The sequence below is a fragment of the Pan paniscus genome, chromosome 2 (genome assembly GCF_029289425.2).
Source record: "Pan paniscus chromosome 2, NHGRI_mPanPan1-v2.0_pri, whole genome shotgun sequence".
Classification (NCBI taxonomy): domain Eukaryota; kingdom Metazoa; phylum Chordata; class Mammalia; order Primates; family Hominidae; genus Pan; species Pan paniscus.
Window position 1 is genome coordinate 194,942,594 of NC_085926.1, and position 18,511 is coordinate 194,961,104.

The window sequence follows — 18,511 nt, forward strand, 5'->3', positions numbered from 1 at the left end:
GTCCCTTGAGCTTTTTCAAAATTACCTCCCTTAAAGCATGAAAGCGGCACAGGTTTTTATTTCTAGCTTTTCACAAATGATGATTTAGCTGCATTCTCCCAAACTTCCATTGTACTCTCATTAGTTCTGTTTAGCAAAATTAGGTTTGATAAGACGATTTCTCTCACTGTTTTCTCTACTGTCAACAGGGAAATCAATAATTTACTTGACTCTCTTCTCAGAATAAAGAACAAATGAATTCAGGTCTACACAAAGCGTTCTATGGTATCACTTCTGTTTCTCTGTCTGCTCTTCAATTAAATACCCCATTTTTCATAGGTTGTGTGAATTTACAGCAGATATACACTTTTTTTTTCTTGATATTCAGTGTTATTCCATTTCTCTTCAATAGGTTCGGTTCTCTGGAATAACTTAACCTTCTTTTTTGGGTTCTTTTTGAGTTTTGTTCCAATAAGGCCTGATGACTACCTACATTAAGTTGCACTTATTTTCTTATATTAAAGTCTCTCAAGATTTTGCTTAGTTTATTCCCTACATTCTTAACTTTAGAATGTAAGTAACTGAGGCCACAAGTAACGTCCTTGAACACATCCTTCTTCCCAGTATTTACTACTACATAATCATGGGCACCTTGTCAACTGCCTTATATCATCTATTTTATGTGATAACCTCCATCATATCCAGTTTTAGAATTTTACTGATATTTTTCTGTCTTCTCCAACATTTTCTGAATAAAATCTTGATCTGATGATCAAGTTACCAGGTGAATAAATTCTTTTAATTCCTGTGAGATGAAGCACAGAAATCTATTATTCAAGAGATCTTAGGTCACTCTCCAGAAAATAAAATCTTTTTCTGAATAACGTCGTCTGATAATCAGTTACCATTTTTCATATTATTTCTCTTCCAAAGTCTCAATCTTCAATCAGAACTAGAGATAGAGGGTCAAGGTATAATGATCATCTATTATAACATCAATATGGGAACCAAATTCTTCATTTAGTTTCTTTTTCTATGAGTTTCCTGTGTCTCTGTTCAGTTAACATATAAGAAAAATCTGTGGGTCCATTTGTTGATCCATACCACCTCTAAAGTATGTTATCAATCTCAAATTCTATAGCATACATAAACTGTGGTAGTATGGTCCAATTTTAGAGGTTTTCATTGATAATTTTCCCCAAATGTAAGGGTGTCACTAGTGATAGGAAATCTGTGGCCCTTACTAAATCCTATAAAGGCACATACAAAAATAACAAAGTGTGTCTAACAGAAAGAGTTGTACATAAACATACTGTCTTCAATCTAATACAAACTTAAATCACTATGGTTGAAATAAAAGTACCTGCAGTTTAGATTAAAATTTCAGCATAAAAGCATAAATCAGAAAAATGTCTTATGTAAAATTTAATGTTTATTAACGTAGGTCTTAGAAAGTTAAAAGATACTGGCTATAGGCTTAATGATCAATGAATTACAAAGAAGTTTTCAAAATGTTTAATAATCTAAATAGAAAGAACCATTTAGAAAATATTAGATTAAAAGATTACTTCTATCACTCACTGTCACCTAAAGTTACTCAGTAATGTTTGGTAAATTTTCAGTTAAGCAATTTGAAAACACGCAAATTAAAAATTTTATTTGCTAAAATGGCTTCTTGCTTCATTCATTCATGCCAACATTTATTGAATGTCTTCTACATACTAGACCCTGTGTGAAGCTTTACATGAAGATTAAGTAACTAGCTAGAAAATTAAACAAGAACAGCAGCAACAAAAACCAAAAAAAAAAAAAAAAGGCAACATCTTAGCTAAAGGAAAAACAAAATAGTTCTTATACTCTTGTGGTAACTTATAACTTTCTCAAAAAAAAAAAAAAAAAAAAAAAGAGATACACAACCTATCCCCTCAATAAACTGCTACTTGAGTAGTATTCTATTGTGCTTTATACTTTTATAGTAATGCTTTTCTAACACATAATCAAAATTATTTTAAATTATTTTAACAAAAAAAAGGGGAACATAAAACTCCAAGGAAGCATATTTCTACATTCTAATAATGAGGGTACATTTAAAAAAATCTTAAAAGTTTTTATATTTTAAAAGTTCCTAGCAAAAGTAACTGTCGTAAAAATTACAAAAAGGAAAATATAGTTACGAGCAAGAGAATTTTTCAAATGACATGTGAAAAATAAAAACAAAAAGTTGTGTATTACAGAAATAAAGTCCCAAGCATGTGATAAACATGAAAATTCTAAAAGCAATCTAAATCATACACCTCCTTATGCCAGAAAGGCACTACCATGAATCTCAAAATGTATCTGAATAAGGTAGGTCTGCAGATGGAGGTTAAAAAATAACTTGGGAGTATTTTGATCACTTACTCAGGCCTTTTGATCCCATGTCGTCAGGGATCTCCTGTAGAGGGTAGTCCCCAGAGAGCAAGCAATAAAAAGATAATCAAAGAAAATAGTTGTCAGTAATGCATAAAATTGGTGCTACAGTAAGAGACAGTTCCAAGACCATTACAGGTACATATATCTTACAGAGCATTTTTACAGATTTCTAGAACTTTGAAATGAGCTAGCTGCTAACTGTAATCTACCAAGAGAATGAAAGTTCTAGCATGAAGGCTGATTCAGGTACAGAAGCAAAATTTTAGACCATTTCTTGCTATTTTAAAAGTAAAATCCAGATTGTCTACATATAATGAAGAAATAGGGTAAAATGTAATGATTCCAGAGAATCCAGTTATCAGACTCGCCATGTTATACCTAGAAATCAACAGGTAGCTTCTCATGTATTCATGTTCTTCCTCTAAAATATTCTTTGAATGTATGAATGTTGTGTTTTTCATAAAAATCTTTCCTTCAAATAACTGCATTTATACATATTTATATGTTCAAGTTATAAACATATAACTGAAAAATAATGTTTGCTTTAAATTAAGAATTCCTAAGGTGCCAGAAAAAGTTAAGATCGGCATACAAATTAATTTATAACTGTTAAGTTGCCCTTGAAGACAATTAGCAACCTGCTGCAGCTCTTGAAACTGTCTCCATGGTAACAACCAACTGCAGGGCAGTAGGTCCCTCTCCATTTTATGTTCAGTTGACCACTGGATCCACATACTTACGGTCAGCATCACTTGTTTCCTGCTCACTCTGGTCCTTGTTCTTGTAGAAGGGGAATTTTCGGGAAAAGAGGTTCTTTTTACGCTTGTCATTGAATGACTGCTGAAGAAGAGAAGGAGGGGCAAAACAAAGGGATGTCTACTGTCTGTGTGTACAAAGGCCCAGCCTAGCAGCTCTGTGGAAGCTGACTCCTATGACCACAGTGTGCAGTTTGTATATGATTTTTACTTTAATCTCATATAAAGTGAATTTCTACTTTTGTATAAATTCTAACATTTTGCAACTGAAAATACTTAAGAATTTCAGACAGCATAGTTCATTTATACCTAAAAATAAAAATGCTACTTGACAAAAAAAGGCAAATCAGTTACTACTACAGTACAAACCAAGCTAACATTTGTTTATACTAATCCATGTTTTTCCAGAAAAATTTTCAAGTATTAAGTGCTCTACAGCAAAAGTTATTTAATGTTACTTTGCTGCTCAATTACATTTTATTCATTATCTTCATTTTATTTTGGCCTGACCACAGTTATTCCTTTATCTCTTTTTTTGTGGCTACGATGAGCTAACAGAAAAGTCATTATTGAAAAAGTAAACCAAAATGATTATGAGAAAGTTGCTAATGCTGAATATTTAAAAAACAAATATATATATATTTATATATACACATATACATATTCTTGGAAGAAGATAAAAGGTAACTAAATGCTTATGAGCCAGAAAATGGGAAGAAAACTAAAAGGTCCATCAAGCACACAGAGTCCAGCAAGAGACTTATCAATGCCATCTCTTAGCCAAGCAAGAAGAGTCAGAAGTCTCCTGACCAACGTGAATGCTTCAGTACTGAAGTCTCCTGACCAACGTGAATGCTATCAGTACTGACTTATTCTTAAGTTCTACTCTACTTATTAAAAAAAAGTACACATAAATAATGTAGAACCACATCCAATCATTGGCACCACGTCCTTCATAGGGAATAAAAAGTTTGGTGTCCACCAAAGCCACAAGGCAATTAAGATTCTAACAGTTTATACATAATTGTAACGTGGAGTTGAGCAGTTGATTTGATGTCTCTTATTGCACATGTTGGAAACAAGTTTTTCCTTGAATGTCTCATTTGTGCATTCATAGATTTAAGAGCATGTAGCACAAGAACGATGAGGCTATTAAACAGAAATAGCTTCTTTTGTCATTTCTCTGTCATAGGCATTCATGTTTTGAAGGAAACGGGCTTACCTACCAGTGACACTAAGAATTATTATTTTTTGGAGGGAGAAGGGAAAAATATAAAGAATAGATTTTTTTTGTTCTGATTTTTATGAGTTTATACACATCTTAAGATGCTGTATTATTCATTATTTTGAAGTATATTGACAAGAACAGTGTGTTTTTGGCATGCCCTTATTTTAAGCATGTGATGCCAGGTAATTAAGGTGAAGCAGCCAGGTGTGGTGGCTCACATCTGTAACCCCAGCCCTTTGGTAGGCTGAGGCAGGAGGATCGCTTGAGGCCAGGAGTTCAAAATCAGCCTAGGCAACATGGCGAAACCCCATCTCAAAAAAAAAAAAAATTAGCTGGGAGCAGTGGTGTGCGACTGTAGTCTCAGCTACTTGGGAGGCTGAGGCAGGAGAATCACTTGAACCCAGGAGTTTGAGGCTGCAATGATTAGCTATGATCATACCATTGCATTCCAACCTGGGTGATAGAGTGAGACCTTTTCTTTAAATTAAAAAAAAAAAAAGTGAAGTAGATTAAAGTGACTTTTAGCTCAAATTCTATGACTTGAGAAGACTTATTTTGATAAAGATCTTTATAAAAACAAGGTTAAACTTTCATTTTTACCTTTTCATATAATTAATTCAGGATTAATAAGTTCACAGTTCATTAGCCAAGCAGACTGTCTTGATTTCAATCTTAAAGTTTGAAGGCTCTGAGGAACTAGATAAAAGAGAACTCTAAGTAGAAGTTAAAAATTCAATGGACAGAAAAAGTATTATGGAGAAATCTGGGCTTATAACTATTTTATAAACTGTCAAGTAGCATTATTTGAATAAAAATCTTTGTTCAAATCCAAATTTTAGAAAGGAGATAGACGAGAAAGTGTTTTAGCGAAAAAAATTATGGTAATCTAATTTAGGGAAAAACTAAATCTTTTCGTTCATAAGAATCAATGGTTTTGAATTTAGCAATAATTTTTATATCTGATACAACTGATGTGTCTTTTATAAAAGTTTATTCATCCCTCTTACTGCATCTATAGTGGTCAGAGTCAGTTTCACAGCAAACAACCAAAAGAAACATGAAGTTTAAAATGTCTGATTCTTATTATCTTTGCAGTTAGCCAAAATGAGATATCATAAAGATATCATAATATAGGACAGAGAGAAATGCTTGTTAGTTAAGAAAAGTATTAGTTGTATCACATTTAATATCCTCCAGGTGAAGAACTTATTAAAAGTGAAAAAAATAGCACAAGCAACCAAGACAAAAATGTGTAGGGAAAACACAAAACTGAAGACTTGCTACCTCCAGTTTCTCTGTATTTTCAATCAGAAGTACTACATTTAATACTTACTGTCATTAATGCTATATCGCAAGAGAGACAGTGTAAGAATTGATAAAATATCATAAATTCATGATACATATATTAAATATGTAAATACATAGTTTCCACATGTATTTCAAAATAGCCAAATGAATGTTAGACATGTTAATGAGAAACTAAAATGTTGTAAGTCTGTAGTAAAAATAAAGTCCATAATCACTATGTAAGGAAAGGAGAAGTAGGAAATGGTACTATAGAAAGAAATGCAGTTCTGATCAATGGCAAGCGTATTTTCACCCCACTCAGTATCATGCATAGTTTTGGTGCTGTGTTAGAACACAGTGACTCTGTATAAAGTTGGTTACAGTCAACAAACAAGACTAAGATTTAAACACGTCGTTAATTCAGTTAACTTCTTACAGTATGAAAGGAAAGTTACAACATGCAACCTCTTTTTCAATTTATTGATGGTATATTGTACTAAATCATTTTTAAAGATATACATAAAACAAGCATTAAAAAATTCACATTTTTCAAATCCTGAGCATTTACCTGGGATTTTTCCTCTAATACAAATTTCTATTTTAATATTGCTTCAGATCACACTATATAATTTGGTATTTTTCTGAAAGCTACAAGTAAATTTTAAAGGAATTTATCATTTCTAAAAAACGGAATGTAACACATAATTTTCTCAGATTTAACTTCTTGAACCAAAGATATTTCTCATCTTTTAAATTTTAAAGCTTTAAGTCTGAGTGCTTAGTGATACCAGAGATGTACAGAGTAAATTTATTTGCTGAGTTAACATTCCACATTCATTTCAAATATTATCAAAAGACTTATAAAAATTTTGTTTAGTATTAAAAAAAACCCCAAACATAAAACATTGCTATAAATGGTATTTAACATAACATGTATTCAGTTTGTTCTCCAGGCTTACTGCTGGAATATTTCACTGGAGTTCAGGATTATTAAGAATGACATCCACCAATACGGGATGAAGCCTGTACCATCTTTCTCATCTATTGACAGCCCAAGTATTTAGATGCAAGCAGAAGGACTTAAAGTGAAGGAAAAATAAATACACTTCTAAAATATATGATGAAAGAATTGATATATTTCCTTTTTTTTTTTTTTTTTTTTTTGAGACAGGGTCTCACTCTGTCACCCAGGCTGGAGAGCAGTGGCATGATCATGGCTCACTACTGCCTGGACCTCCTGGGCTTAAGCAATCCTTTCACTTTAGCCACTGGAGCAGCTGGGACTACAGGTGCAAGCCATCACGCCTGGCTAATTTTTTACTTTTTTTTTTTTTTAGAGATTGGGTCTCGCTATGTTGCCCAGGCTGGTACTGAACTCCTGGACTCAAGTGATCCTCCCCAGGATTTTGGAGTGATCCTGGACTCCAAAAGTGCTGGGTTACAGGAGTAAGCCACCTTGCCTAGCCTCGATATATTTCTTTCTTTCTTTTTTTTTTTTTTTTGAGACAGGATCTCCCTCTGTTGCCCCGGCTGGAGTGCAGAGGCGCAATCATGGCTCACTGCAGCTTTGACCTCTGGGGCTCAAGCAATTATCTTGCCTCAGTCTCCCAAGTAGCTGAGACTATAGGCGTGTGCCACCAAGCCTGGCTAATGGATTTATTTCTTGATCATCTACAAACTTCTCCTCATGACTAGCACTTTATTTCCGCCAAATAAAATTTCATATTGATTCCAACATTTAAAACATGGATTCTCTTAAGAAATTATAGCAGGAATAATGTGGGGAAAGAACAAAAAAATTTCCAAAAATTCACTTGCAACAACTTGTAAACTTAAGATTATGACTTAGCATTTCTGAAATGCCTATTTTCTTAGCAGGGTCATTATTAAATTATCTGCCATGATTAGTAACACAAATTTTTTCTTTTTTGAGACGGAGTCTCGCTCTGTTGCCCAGTCTGGAGCACAGAGGTGCGATCTGGGCTCAATGCAACCTCCGCCTACCGGGTTCAAGTGATTCTTGTGCCTCAGCCTCCCGAGTAGCTGGGATTACAAATGCCCGCCACCATGCCTGGCTAATTTTTATATTTTTGGTAGAGACGGGGTTTCGCCATGTTGGCCAGGCCGGTCTCTAACTCCTAACCTCAGGTGATCTGCCTGACTTGGCCTCCCAAAGTGCTGGGATTACAGGCGTGAGCCACCATGCCTGGCCTAGTAACACAAATTTCTAATTGGAAATCGAATGAAGGTCAAATACATTTCATTTATAAAAATAAGCTTGACCAAAAGTATGTTGCTTATAATATATCAAATGATAGTTTTGATAATTTGGAAGGGTCTGTGAAATGGGTGCTTGAATTTAACAAATGCTTAAGTATCTACCATTGTAAAGCACCATGGCAAGAACTGATCATGAATAATTCTGAGAGCAAAATCCTTTTCATTTTAACAATGTAGCTCAAACAGGAATTACAAAAATGTAGAGATTTCAAATACTCACCCCTTTATCTCTCGTTTTAGAATTGAATTTCACTGTTTTTAATCGGGCTCGTTCTTTCTTCTCAACTCTGTCAAAGTATAGAATGTTATTTTTTAAGTAAACCAAACATATCTGGGGTCTTACTAGAAATAACCAGAATTGTTATCTTTATAATGGGCATTTTTATACTCTAAAACCTTTAAGAGTCATCTAGGTTTGCATCCCCAAATTAGAATTGCTGAAAAATGAAATAAAGGGCTCATTTTATTATGAAACAAAACCTGATGCTATGAAGTTATCAATACACAGTATATATGTGTATATTTTTATATGTATATTTAGTTACAAAATTATATGAAAGTATGAGGCATCATTTCTGAGTTTAACAGTTTTCCAAGTTTTGTTTGTTTTTAAGTATTAGCTTAGCATGAAGCACATATGCTAAAAATTAAGCTAGAGAAAGCAAATGTGGCAAAATGTTAAAAACTGGTGAAAGTGGGAGAAGATAGATATGTGGATGCTCACTGTATATTGCCGTTTTTGTACTTACTTTTCTATAGCTCTGAAACTTTTAACAAAAAGGTGGAATATTTAAAAATTAAGCCTAATTCTAATGATATGTGTGTGTGTGTGTGTAAATATATAAATAAGCAGTTACAGTTATTAAAGTAAGAGTTTTACAGTATTTTTGGAAGGATACATAAGAACTGTTCATCTTTACCCCTATGGAGGTGAAACGGGCGTTGTGAGAGGCAGCCTGTAAAACCTTCACACCTTCTAAATTCTGAACTTTACCTACTCAAAATAAGCAAGCAAATAAAACTACAATGAAACAAGTTTTTATGTAGATTGTAACACTAATGTAAATCTTGCAAAATGTCATGTAAATTAAGCTTTCATAAATTCTCCAATTTCGACATAGCAATTATGTTAGCATATAACAGAAAAGCCTACCAAAACAAGCCTATGAATAAATGCATTTCATTTTTTCCTTATTATCTATTTAGTTTTACTATGGGTACAGCACGACCTTAGCATTCATGAATTTAAATTTTAAATTTAAGTCTTGGCGCAGTGGCTCACGCCTGTAACCCCAGCACTTTGGGAGGCCGAGGCGGGTGGATCACAAGGTCAGGAGTTCAAGACCAGTCTGGCCAACATGGTGAAACCCTGTCTCTACTAAAAATATAAAAATTAGCTGGGCGCAGTGGCGGGTGCCTGTAATCCCAGCTACTTGGGAGGCTGAGGCAGGAGAATCGCTTGAATCCAGGAAGTGGAGGTTGCAGTGAACCAAGATCATGCCACTGCGCTCTATCCTGGGTGAAAGAGCAAGACTCCGTCCCCCACCCCAAACAAAAAAAAAATTAAAACTCATGATTTTTACGATTCAAGAACAATTCTGAGGCTCCATGACCTGAATAATTTATAATCTTGCCTAGGTACTTATCAACAGCACCACAAAACTAGCATTTAGTGGGTGAGCATTTACAACTCAACTTTGTTTTCTAATCATTATTTTGTTCAGTACATAATTCAGCAACTTAAATTGTCTATATTTGTAAATATTATTCCTGAAAGCCAAGAATTGTAGGAATTACAATTCCTATGTTATTTTAGAAGAGGTCTAAGAAAGAGATAGTTCTATTTAAGAAAAGGTAAGTTTTGAATACATTCAAGAACGAAATGGCATAATTAGTTGTGGTTTCTTACTGTATTCTAAGGGAGTAAGATTATATTCTGCAATGCTACTCATGAATTTGGAAATTGGCAGAGGTCTCAAGATATCTTTCTTACATTATTGCTTGCTTTAAAACACAATCTTATAGAATTTTTGTACAAAATGAAAAAAAAATCTCTCCAGTGAAGTCAACAGTGTTTATTATTGGGTGTAGGCACAGAAAGCCTTTGTAAGGTATGAGACTCCAAGAACCAAGACAATTTTTAGGAGCTCTGACCTTGATATTTAAGATGTAAGGTTTCTACTGACTCAACAAGGCATAGAGGAAGCATTTCCGAATTTAAAGCAGACTATGTTCTATTTCTGGAAAAAAGTTATGCTGATTGCTGCATTGCTAAAAGAGGATTTGTCATCAACTGAAAGATCTAGCCAAATAGTTGGATCATGCTAAATATATGAATACAGCCAACAGCAGTTATAAGCCCGAAAATCATAATTATAAATCTTGATTATAATTTAATAATATTACTTTTCAACTTCTACAAACAGGTAAATAAATAAAGGTCTAGAAATAGTTATGAAATAGGTATAAATTCAACTAATAAGAAAAAGATAAGTTTATTACAGCATAATCGACTTAAAATGAACTAACTAGTTATAATAAACATTTCTTTATTATCTCATTAACTATTTTTGCTGGCTATCTTACTACTACTACTTTAAAAAGCTCTTAAAGAAGAACTTCCAGACAATGATTTGGATGAAGCAGATCTCATAAATAAGCTATCTTGGGGGAATTCTGAAATGACATTTTAACACCTTCCCCACAAAAGCAGAGACATTCAACGGCACTTCACAGGCCTCAGAAGGGGTCCTCTAAGCTGGGACCATCCTTTGCAGAGAGGGCCTGTCCTTAACTACCTTTGCTATGTGCTAAGTATACACCCATGAATCACTAAAATGAATCATTAGGGCTGGCTGCAGTGGCTCACAGCTGTCATCCCAGAGCTGTGGGAGGCTGGGGTGAGAAAATCGCTTGAAGCCAAGAGTTTAAGACTTGCCTGGGCAACATAGCTAGAACCCATCTCCACAAAACAAAAACAAAAACAAAAACAAAAAACTTAGCCGGGTGCAGTGACACGCGCCTGGAGTCCCAGCTACTAGCTGAGGTGGGGGGATAGCTTGAGCCCAGGAGTCTGAGGTTCAGTGGGCTATGATCATGTCACTGCACTCCAGCGTGGGCGACAGAGCAAGACCTTGTCTCTTAAAAAAATCAATCTACCTACCTACCTATCTACCTATATATAATCATTAAAAGCAAAGAGAAAAGACCAGTGAACTGCACCAATACATGTAATTTAAGCAAGGAAAAAGAGAAGTGAAGCGTATTACCAGATATTTCCAAAAATTTTGGCATGAAGGAAGAAATTCATGCCACCAAAAATACAAAATTTAAGTCCTCTTATTTACCTACACCAACCACAGACACTTTCAGTTTTCTCTTCACTGGTATAGCTAAATGGCACACTGATTTAATATATACTTACTTTGTTTTCAGCAACTAGTAGCTTTAGATCAATTTCTGCTTGGAGGCATCACTTTTTGTTTTTTTTTTTGAGTCAGAGTCTTGCTCTGTCGCCGAGGCTGGAGTGCAGTGGTGCAATTTCGGCTCACTGCAACCTCCACCTCCTGGGTTCAAGCAATTCTCCTGCCTCAGCCTCCCAAGTAGCTGCGATTACAGGCGCCCGCCATCACACCCAGCTAATGTTTGTATTTTTAGTAGAGACGGGGTTTCACCATACTGGCCAGGCTGGTCTCAAACTCCTGACCTCGTGATCTGCCCACCTCGGCCTCCTAAAGTGCTGGGATTACAGGTGTGAGCCACTGCACCTGGCCCATATTTTCTAGTTATGTCATTGGTTACAATTCCATTTGAATAAAATCAAATGGCTGTGAAACACAATATAAAAAACTGAGCATAAAATCATTTTAGTAAAATAAATTTATTTTTTCAGTTCTGGTGATTATTTTTCATTTTTTTGTGTGTATATTTTATATATATAGATAGATATAGATATAGATATTTAGACAGAGTTTTGTTCTGTCTCCCAGGCTGGAGTGCAGTGGTGCAATCTCAGGTCACTGCAATTTCGGCCTCCTGAGTTCAAGCAATTCTCCTGCCTAAGCCTCCCGAGCAGCTGGGACTACAGGCGTGTGCCTCCACGCCCAGGTAATTTTTGTATTTTTAGTAGAGACAGGCTTTCACCACGTTGGCCAGGCTCGTCTTGAACTCCTGACCTCAAGTGATCCACCCGCCTCAGCCTCCCAAAAGTGCTGGGATTACAGGAATGAGCCACCGCGCCCAGCCTAATTGTATATATTTAAGTTGTACAACTTAATGATTTTATATATATATATTATATATATACATACTGTGAAATAATTACTACAGTCAACCTAATTAACATATCCATTACCTCACCTGGTTACCTTTCTTTGGGTGGTAAGAACACTTAGGACCGACCCTCTTAACAAATTTCAAGTACAGTACTATTACCTATAGTTGCCAGGCTTACATGTTAGAGGTCCAGAACTCACTCATCTTGTATCATGGAAACTTTGTATCTCATTTCCCCATCCTCCTAACCCCTGGTAACCACCATTCTTCTCTGTATGACTTCGACTACTTTAGATTTCACATAAAAATGTGATCATACGATTTTTGTCTTTCTGTGTCTGGCTTTTTTCAATTAGAATAATGCACTCCAGGTCCATCCATGTTGTCACAAATTAAAAAAAAATTAAAAGAACATCAATTATTTATGTTGCCTCACATTCAAGTGGTAAGAAACAGGCATACCTGCGTTTACTGGGAATCACTCCGACCTCATCGCTCTCACCATCTGGTGTAACCTGCCTGGCTTGCCACCATTCATCATCAGAAGCATTAATAACATGGAGGATATCTCCAAATTTGAAGTTCAGTCCCTGACTGGGAAGCCCACTGTCTTTAGTCTTGTCATAATCAAAAAGGGCTCTAGAGTCAGAAGAAAAAAAGTCCATAATCACTTGTTATAATATTAATCAACATATCATAGGGTTCTGAAAGTATATGTAATTTGGGTAATTAAATATATCGTAGTAGGCCAAATAATGCCCAGTTCAATTCTGCACTGCATACAAGATAAGACAAAAAAGAAATAGCAAAATCAACTTGTTATGAAAATACTGTATTGTATTATTTGTTTCTTTCAATATCACAAGACAAATTTTAAAAACGCTCTTGGATTGTAATCCAATGGTAAGTTATATTGAATTCTAAAATAGACAAATCCAGAGAGTTTGAAATTAATAAACAAAAAGTATTAAGATACATTCTTCTCTTTACTTTGATTAGATACATGTAGGAAAACAAATTCCCTGATAAATTTGATTTATTAGTTGTGGACTGTAAGACTAGATCAACATAGTGACTATTCTGTCCATTAATTATTCCTTCCACTTGTTCACAATACTAGAGTTGATAGAGTTTTCAGAGTCAGTAACAATGATGGACACTAATTACAGATGACTTTAACAGCTGCCAAATATTTTGGAAAAAGTAATAATTTAATACAGTAATTGCAAAGTGTTAAGAATATTTTAAAATTTGATAAAAAGAAAATATTGTGTGCTACCACTTGATTAATTAATGTACAACATTAAAATAAATCAAATTCTTAAGTCCAAATAAGCTCTCTCAAGAGTGTAAGAAAGGATCACAGCAATTACATTTATAATATAATTTATTCATTCTTTTGTTCTAATTTGGCAACTGGAAATTAGGATGAAAATCGTAATCTTTTTCACACTACCCAACATTTAAGAACCTAGCTCTTCAAGTAAAACTCAAGAGGGGTGGAATTACTTGACGGCTAAATAAATAAACTAGTAGTTAATGGTTTTTCAAATGAGTTCTTTCAAGTCTTTTCATGGGGCTAAAGGCGCTAGGGAAGCAGGGGGGATCGTTAAGTAGGAAGGCTCACTTAAACATACATTCAAACATAGAGAAGATGAGGGCACAAATAAGCATAATATAAAATAGAAAATAAAGTACCTTAAGAGGTAGTACAAATGTCAAGACATTCAGAAAAGGAAAATACTAACTTCTTACATTATTATAAAAATTCATCTTTTGAATCACAAAATGTAACAGTATTATTGAACAACAAAGGAAATCACCCACAATCTCTACTTACGTTAGCATTTTAACATTCTCTTTTAATATATTTGATTCATAAAAAAAGAAACCCATGGAATACATGTGAGTTATTAATTGTAAGATTGCAATGAACATCTGTTCACCTACTACCCAACCCAAGACTACACACAAAACCTTCATCAGTAATTCACATTCACCTGCATATATTCCCTCTGATCCTGATTCCCTTGGATCAAGAGTTAACCACTATTAGAATGTAACTATCATTCTTAATGTTTATTTCTTTGACTCATTCTTTTTTGGTTGGTTTGGTTTTATCATATAATATGTGAGTGACTAAAAGATATAATGTATGTTTTTGCTTGTTTCAGAGCTTTATAAAGAGGTATTCTGTAGGTAGTTTTTTGTAGCCTTTTTTTTTTTTTTTTTTTGGCTTTTGAAATTAGAAATACATTGACTAAAAAAACCCCACAAGACTCAGGTGTGGTGGTGGTGGTGTGTGCCTGTAGTCCCAGCTACTTGGGACGTTAAGGTGTGAGGATCCCTTGAGTCCAGGAGTCCAAGACAAGCTTAGCCAACAGGGCAAGACCCCATCTCAAAAAGAACCACGAGGCTTCTGATTAACTATAGCACACTGTGTCTATTTCTTCTCCACCCTGACTCATTAAAATGACAATAAAATAAGAAAAATACAAAAGAGAGAAGACAACAGGGGAAGAGAGATTTTAACACATTTCTGGATGATGCTAATTAAATTTAGCAGAATGAAAGAAGCTATAAATGGAGTGGCAGCAGAGAGGGTTATAGAAACAAGTTTTATTCCGTAAGAATCCTGGAGATGGTCATAAATTAGAAGTGTACAGTAGTACCAAGGTAGGCAGGGATAAGTTACTGTACTAAAAACAGAAGGTAGAAACCCTGTATGTAGCACTTAGACCACCCCCACCGAAGTTCCTTTTCCCAGTCCCCAAACCCACAGAAGACCAGTGGTTCAGTCTCCAGAGAAATTGAATTTGAGGAGCTGTATACTCTGAAACTTGGTGGAGAAGGGGAAGGTGGTTGGACTGAAATGGATGAAAATAAAATTCTAGCAACTTGGTTTATACTATTGGCAGGAGACAGGGATTCTTCTCTAAGGATATTTAATTATAGCAAAGAACAGAATGACGTGGGACAGGAGAAAAATTTAAGAGCCAATTTATCCCCCCTTTACCCCACTGTCTTCTAGTTAAATCCATTATCTTCATTTCTCTATTCATAAGAGTGGAAAACAATGAAAGGAACACTGGATATTTAAAGAATGCCTTATATAAAACACTAAAGAAAAAACCCCCAAGAAAATAGGATAGCTAGAAAAAAGGAATACAGAGAAAGCAAAGAATACAAAAAAGCAGAAGAAAATCTCAGAGACACACCAGATCATGTCCACAAAAGAAATGGAAGATGAGGGAGCTCCTGCAAAATAAAACAGGATATCATTCCCTCCCCCACATTCCAAATTCTCTACTGGGGAGAAGGCAAAACAAAGTCATTTCAGACACGCTAAGCCTCAAAGGGTGCCTCCCACACACCTTTTCGCAGGAATTTACTGGAGGGTGTGCTCCAGGAAGATTAACTGAGAAAGAAGAAAATGTGGCATCTAGGAAACATGTGACACAGTAGACAGCCAAAGGAAATAGAATAATGGCAAAGGGAAGTCCCAGCTGAGAGCTACACAGCACGTTTACAGAGGAACTAGTCTAGACTGGAGCATAAAGATAGAAAAAACCTGAACTACCAGACCGTATGTGTGACCATATGTTTTCATCATGTGAAAAGCTCTACAGTGGTTACTGGAAGATACAGAAAGATATTTAGTAGTAAGAATATGAAAAATCAAATAAAATGCAAGACAATTATTAAGTCCAGGAAAAATGAAGGGCTGCAGAAGAAAGGAGGCAGCTCATAGGGTACCACTCGACTGAGTCATGACAGCTATTGCATAGTCACATGACTGTAAATGCTATTAGTTTTATTAACAGAGATAGGCTATGTTTGGGTGATGGTGATGAGACTGAATGAGTGGTGTGGTACTACACAGAAACGTTCTCATCTACCATGGTTGTAAGACTAATGCGCAAAACTGGTAAAGTAGAAGATAGCAGTATATGCATGTTATTTAGAAATACAGAGGCGAAGGCTTCATATTTAGAAATAAGGAGGTGAAGGAAGTTTGCTAGGAAAATGGAGGATGCTTGTTTCTGGAGAATGAAACTAGGGGCTGGTGCCGGTGACAGTTGTTTTTCATTATAAGTCTTTAGATAATATATGGTTTTAAAAAATAGAAGCTGGGCACAGTGGCTCATGCCTGTAATGCCAGCACTTGGGAGGCCAAGGTGGGTAAGGCCCATGAAGTCAGGAGATCGAGACCAGCCTGGCAAACATGGTGAAACCCCATCTCTACTAAAAACACAAAAATTAGCCGGGCATGGTGGCATGTGCCTACAGTCCCAGCTACTTGGGGGGCTGAGGCGGAAGGATCCCTTGAACCCAGGAGGTTGAGGCTACAGTGAGCTGAGATCGCAACACTGCACTTCAGCCTGGGTGACAAAGTGAGACCCTGTCTTTAAAAAAAAAAAAACAGAAAGAAAATAGAGCATTACTTCTCTAAAAATAACAAGTGAAGATTCACTAAATGTACCGAAAATAAATATAACCTATTATGTTCTGATTTTTATGCCTTTGTAAATATTTAATCAAGTACAAATAAAAGGCAACACCTATTAATTATACTAAAATTAGGAAATGTAGATAAGCAAAAAAAAGAAAGTGTAAAAAAGAGAGTAGAAAAATCCATGTTCTTCCTTCTTCGATGTATTTGTATATATAAAATACTTTTAATGACTTTGGAACACAAGAGTTTAATGAGTACTGCTAGAATTGGCGAAGGGAAAAAAAAAAATCTGATGCATTTAAGATTCCCACATCACTGGTAGGGTTATAAGTACCAAAGTACAGCAAAAGATAAAAGGAACAGAAAGAAGAAAGTGAGAAAGGTTTGCTTTCATGATGTATCAAGAGTAAGATTATGTGAAGACAGTAAGTCATATCACATGTAAACAAGTACAGAGTACCTGTTTGTGTGTATAGATACACGTGTATAGGATACATGTTTATATATGTAACATATCTCTCTCATCAGAAGGATAAATGAAACGTATTAGGAACAGGTCCCCCAACAGAATCAGGAGGACTGAGATGATAATTTATAAAGAATGGTTCAGATTACTTACAGTGCTAATGTTACAGTAACAGTATAATAAAGTTATCAGTTAAAGTTCTACTAAAAGTATACAGAATACAAATACATTCGGATTTCTGTTTTAAGTCTTATAAGCCAACGAAATGAAAAAAAAAGAAACACCCCAGTTTACATACTAATATCACCTATTTATTAGACCTATGTTGCCACTTAACCTTTATATATTATAGGAAAATAACATATTTGCCTTCTCCCAAGTGTTTAAAAAATGCATGTAGAAATTTTCCAAATATGCATTATTTACTGAGGCTATTCACATTTTAAATTATTATTTACATATGCCTCCTTTGCTACTATGGAAATTGCCAGGTAATTAAATGTTACTTGAATGGAAAATATATTAGAAAAGGACAGAGGTTAAATCTAAGTGTTAGACATGATATCATCAAGCTTGTAGTCACTACTAACACATCAATCTGAAAACAATTTCTGGCCCACAGAAATTTCTTCCTTTATTATATCATCATTATTCAAGGATTACATAACTTTCATTAATAAAATTATTAATACAATAATATTCCAATTCTTGAAAGGCACACTGTCAGAGAGAATCAATAATAAAAAACAACACTGATTGGCAATATATTTTCTTACGGTAAAACTAAGTAAGTTATAGTGAAAAATACAAAATAATTTACATGCATAACTAATTAAGATTTGCCATAATTAGAAGTAAAAAAATTTACCTGACATAGAGGGACCGCTTCTGGCTAGTTCGAAGAGAACCTGACCCTGAACTAATACTACTATTCATCATCTGCTCCCGTAAATCATGTATTTTAGCTTCAAAACGACTGTATTCTGATGGAAGAAAAAGAGAAATAAATTGATATATTTTCAAAAAATAAGTTATTTGAAGATAACGTATTAAATATGTAAACTGTCCTATAATTGATTAAATGGGGTTAGAACCTTAAAATAGTAATATGCGAAAGATTTTGCCCAACACATAAATTTCAAAAGAAAATTATTAATAACCTAAATGTACCATAAATTAGAATTGGCTGAGTTAGAATTTTTCTACATGCTCTTTTAAAGTTTATACCACATTTAGTCAATTAAATGACAATTTCCATGCATCAGACAGCAGTAATCTTATATTACTGTTGAATTTAAGTGTAAATTTTAAAAATCAGGATTTATTCTAATTTTTATATTAAGGAAGAAACCTATAATAATAATTAATACACT

The 18,511-nt window shown here is 34.6% G+C and overlaps 1 protein-coding gene across 38 annotated transcripts in view; it reads right to left on the bottom strand.

Annotated features, from left to right (window-relative positions):
* The window catches only part of DLG1 (discs large MAGUK scaffold protein 1), a 261,372-nt gene that overhangs the window by 30,191 nt on the left and 212,670 nt on the right, over nt 1-18,511 (bottom strand). For 20 of the 38 annotated variants that reach the window (XM_034957988.3, XM_034957987.3, XM_063602650.1 and 17 more), the window contains 4 exons: nt 18,007-18,121; nt 12,679-12,855; nt 8,162-8,228; nt 3,132-3,231 (listed from right to left, as the gene is read on the bottom strand). In XM_034957988.3, coding sequence (XP_034813879.1) covers nt 3,132-3,231; nt 8,162-8,228; nt 12,679-12,855; nt 18,007-18,121 — 459 coding nt within the window. Of the gene's footprint in view, nt 1-2,379; nt 2,414-3,131; nt 3,232-8,161; nt 8,229-12,678; nt 12,856-18,006; nt 18,122-18,511 lie in introns of all 38 variants that reach the window. The other 18 variants (XM_063602664.1, XM_063602657.1, XM_063602672.1 and 15 more) reach the window with 2 other exon arrangements.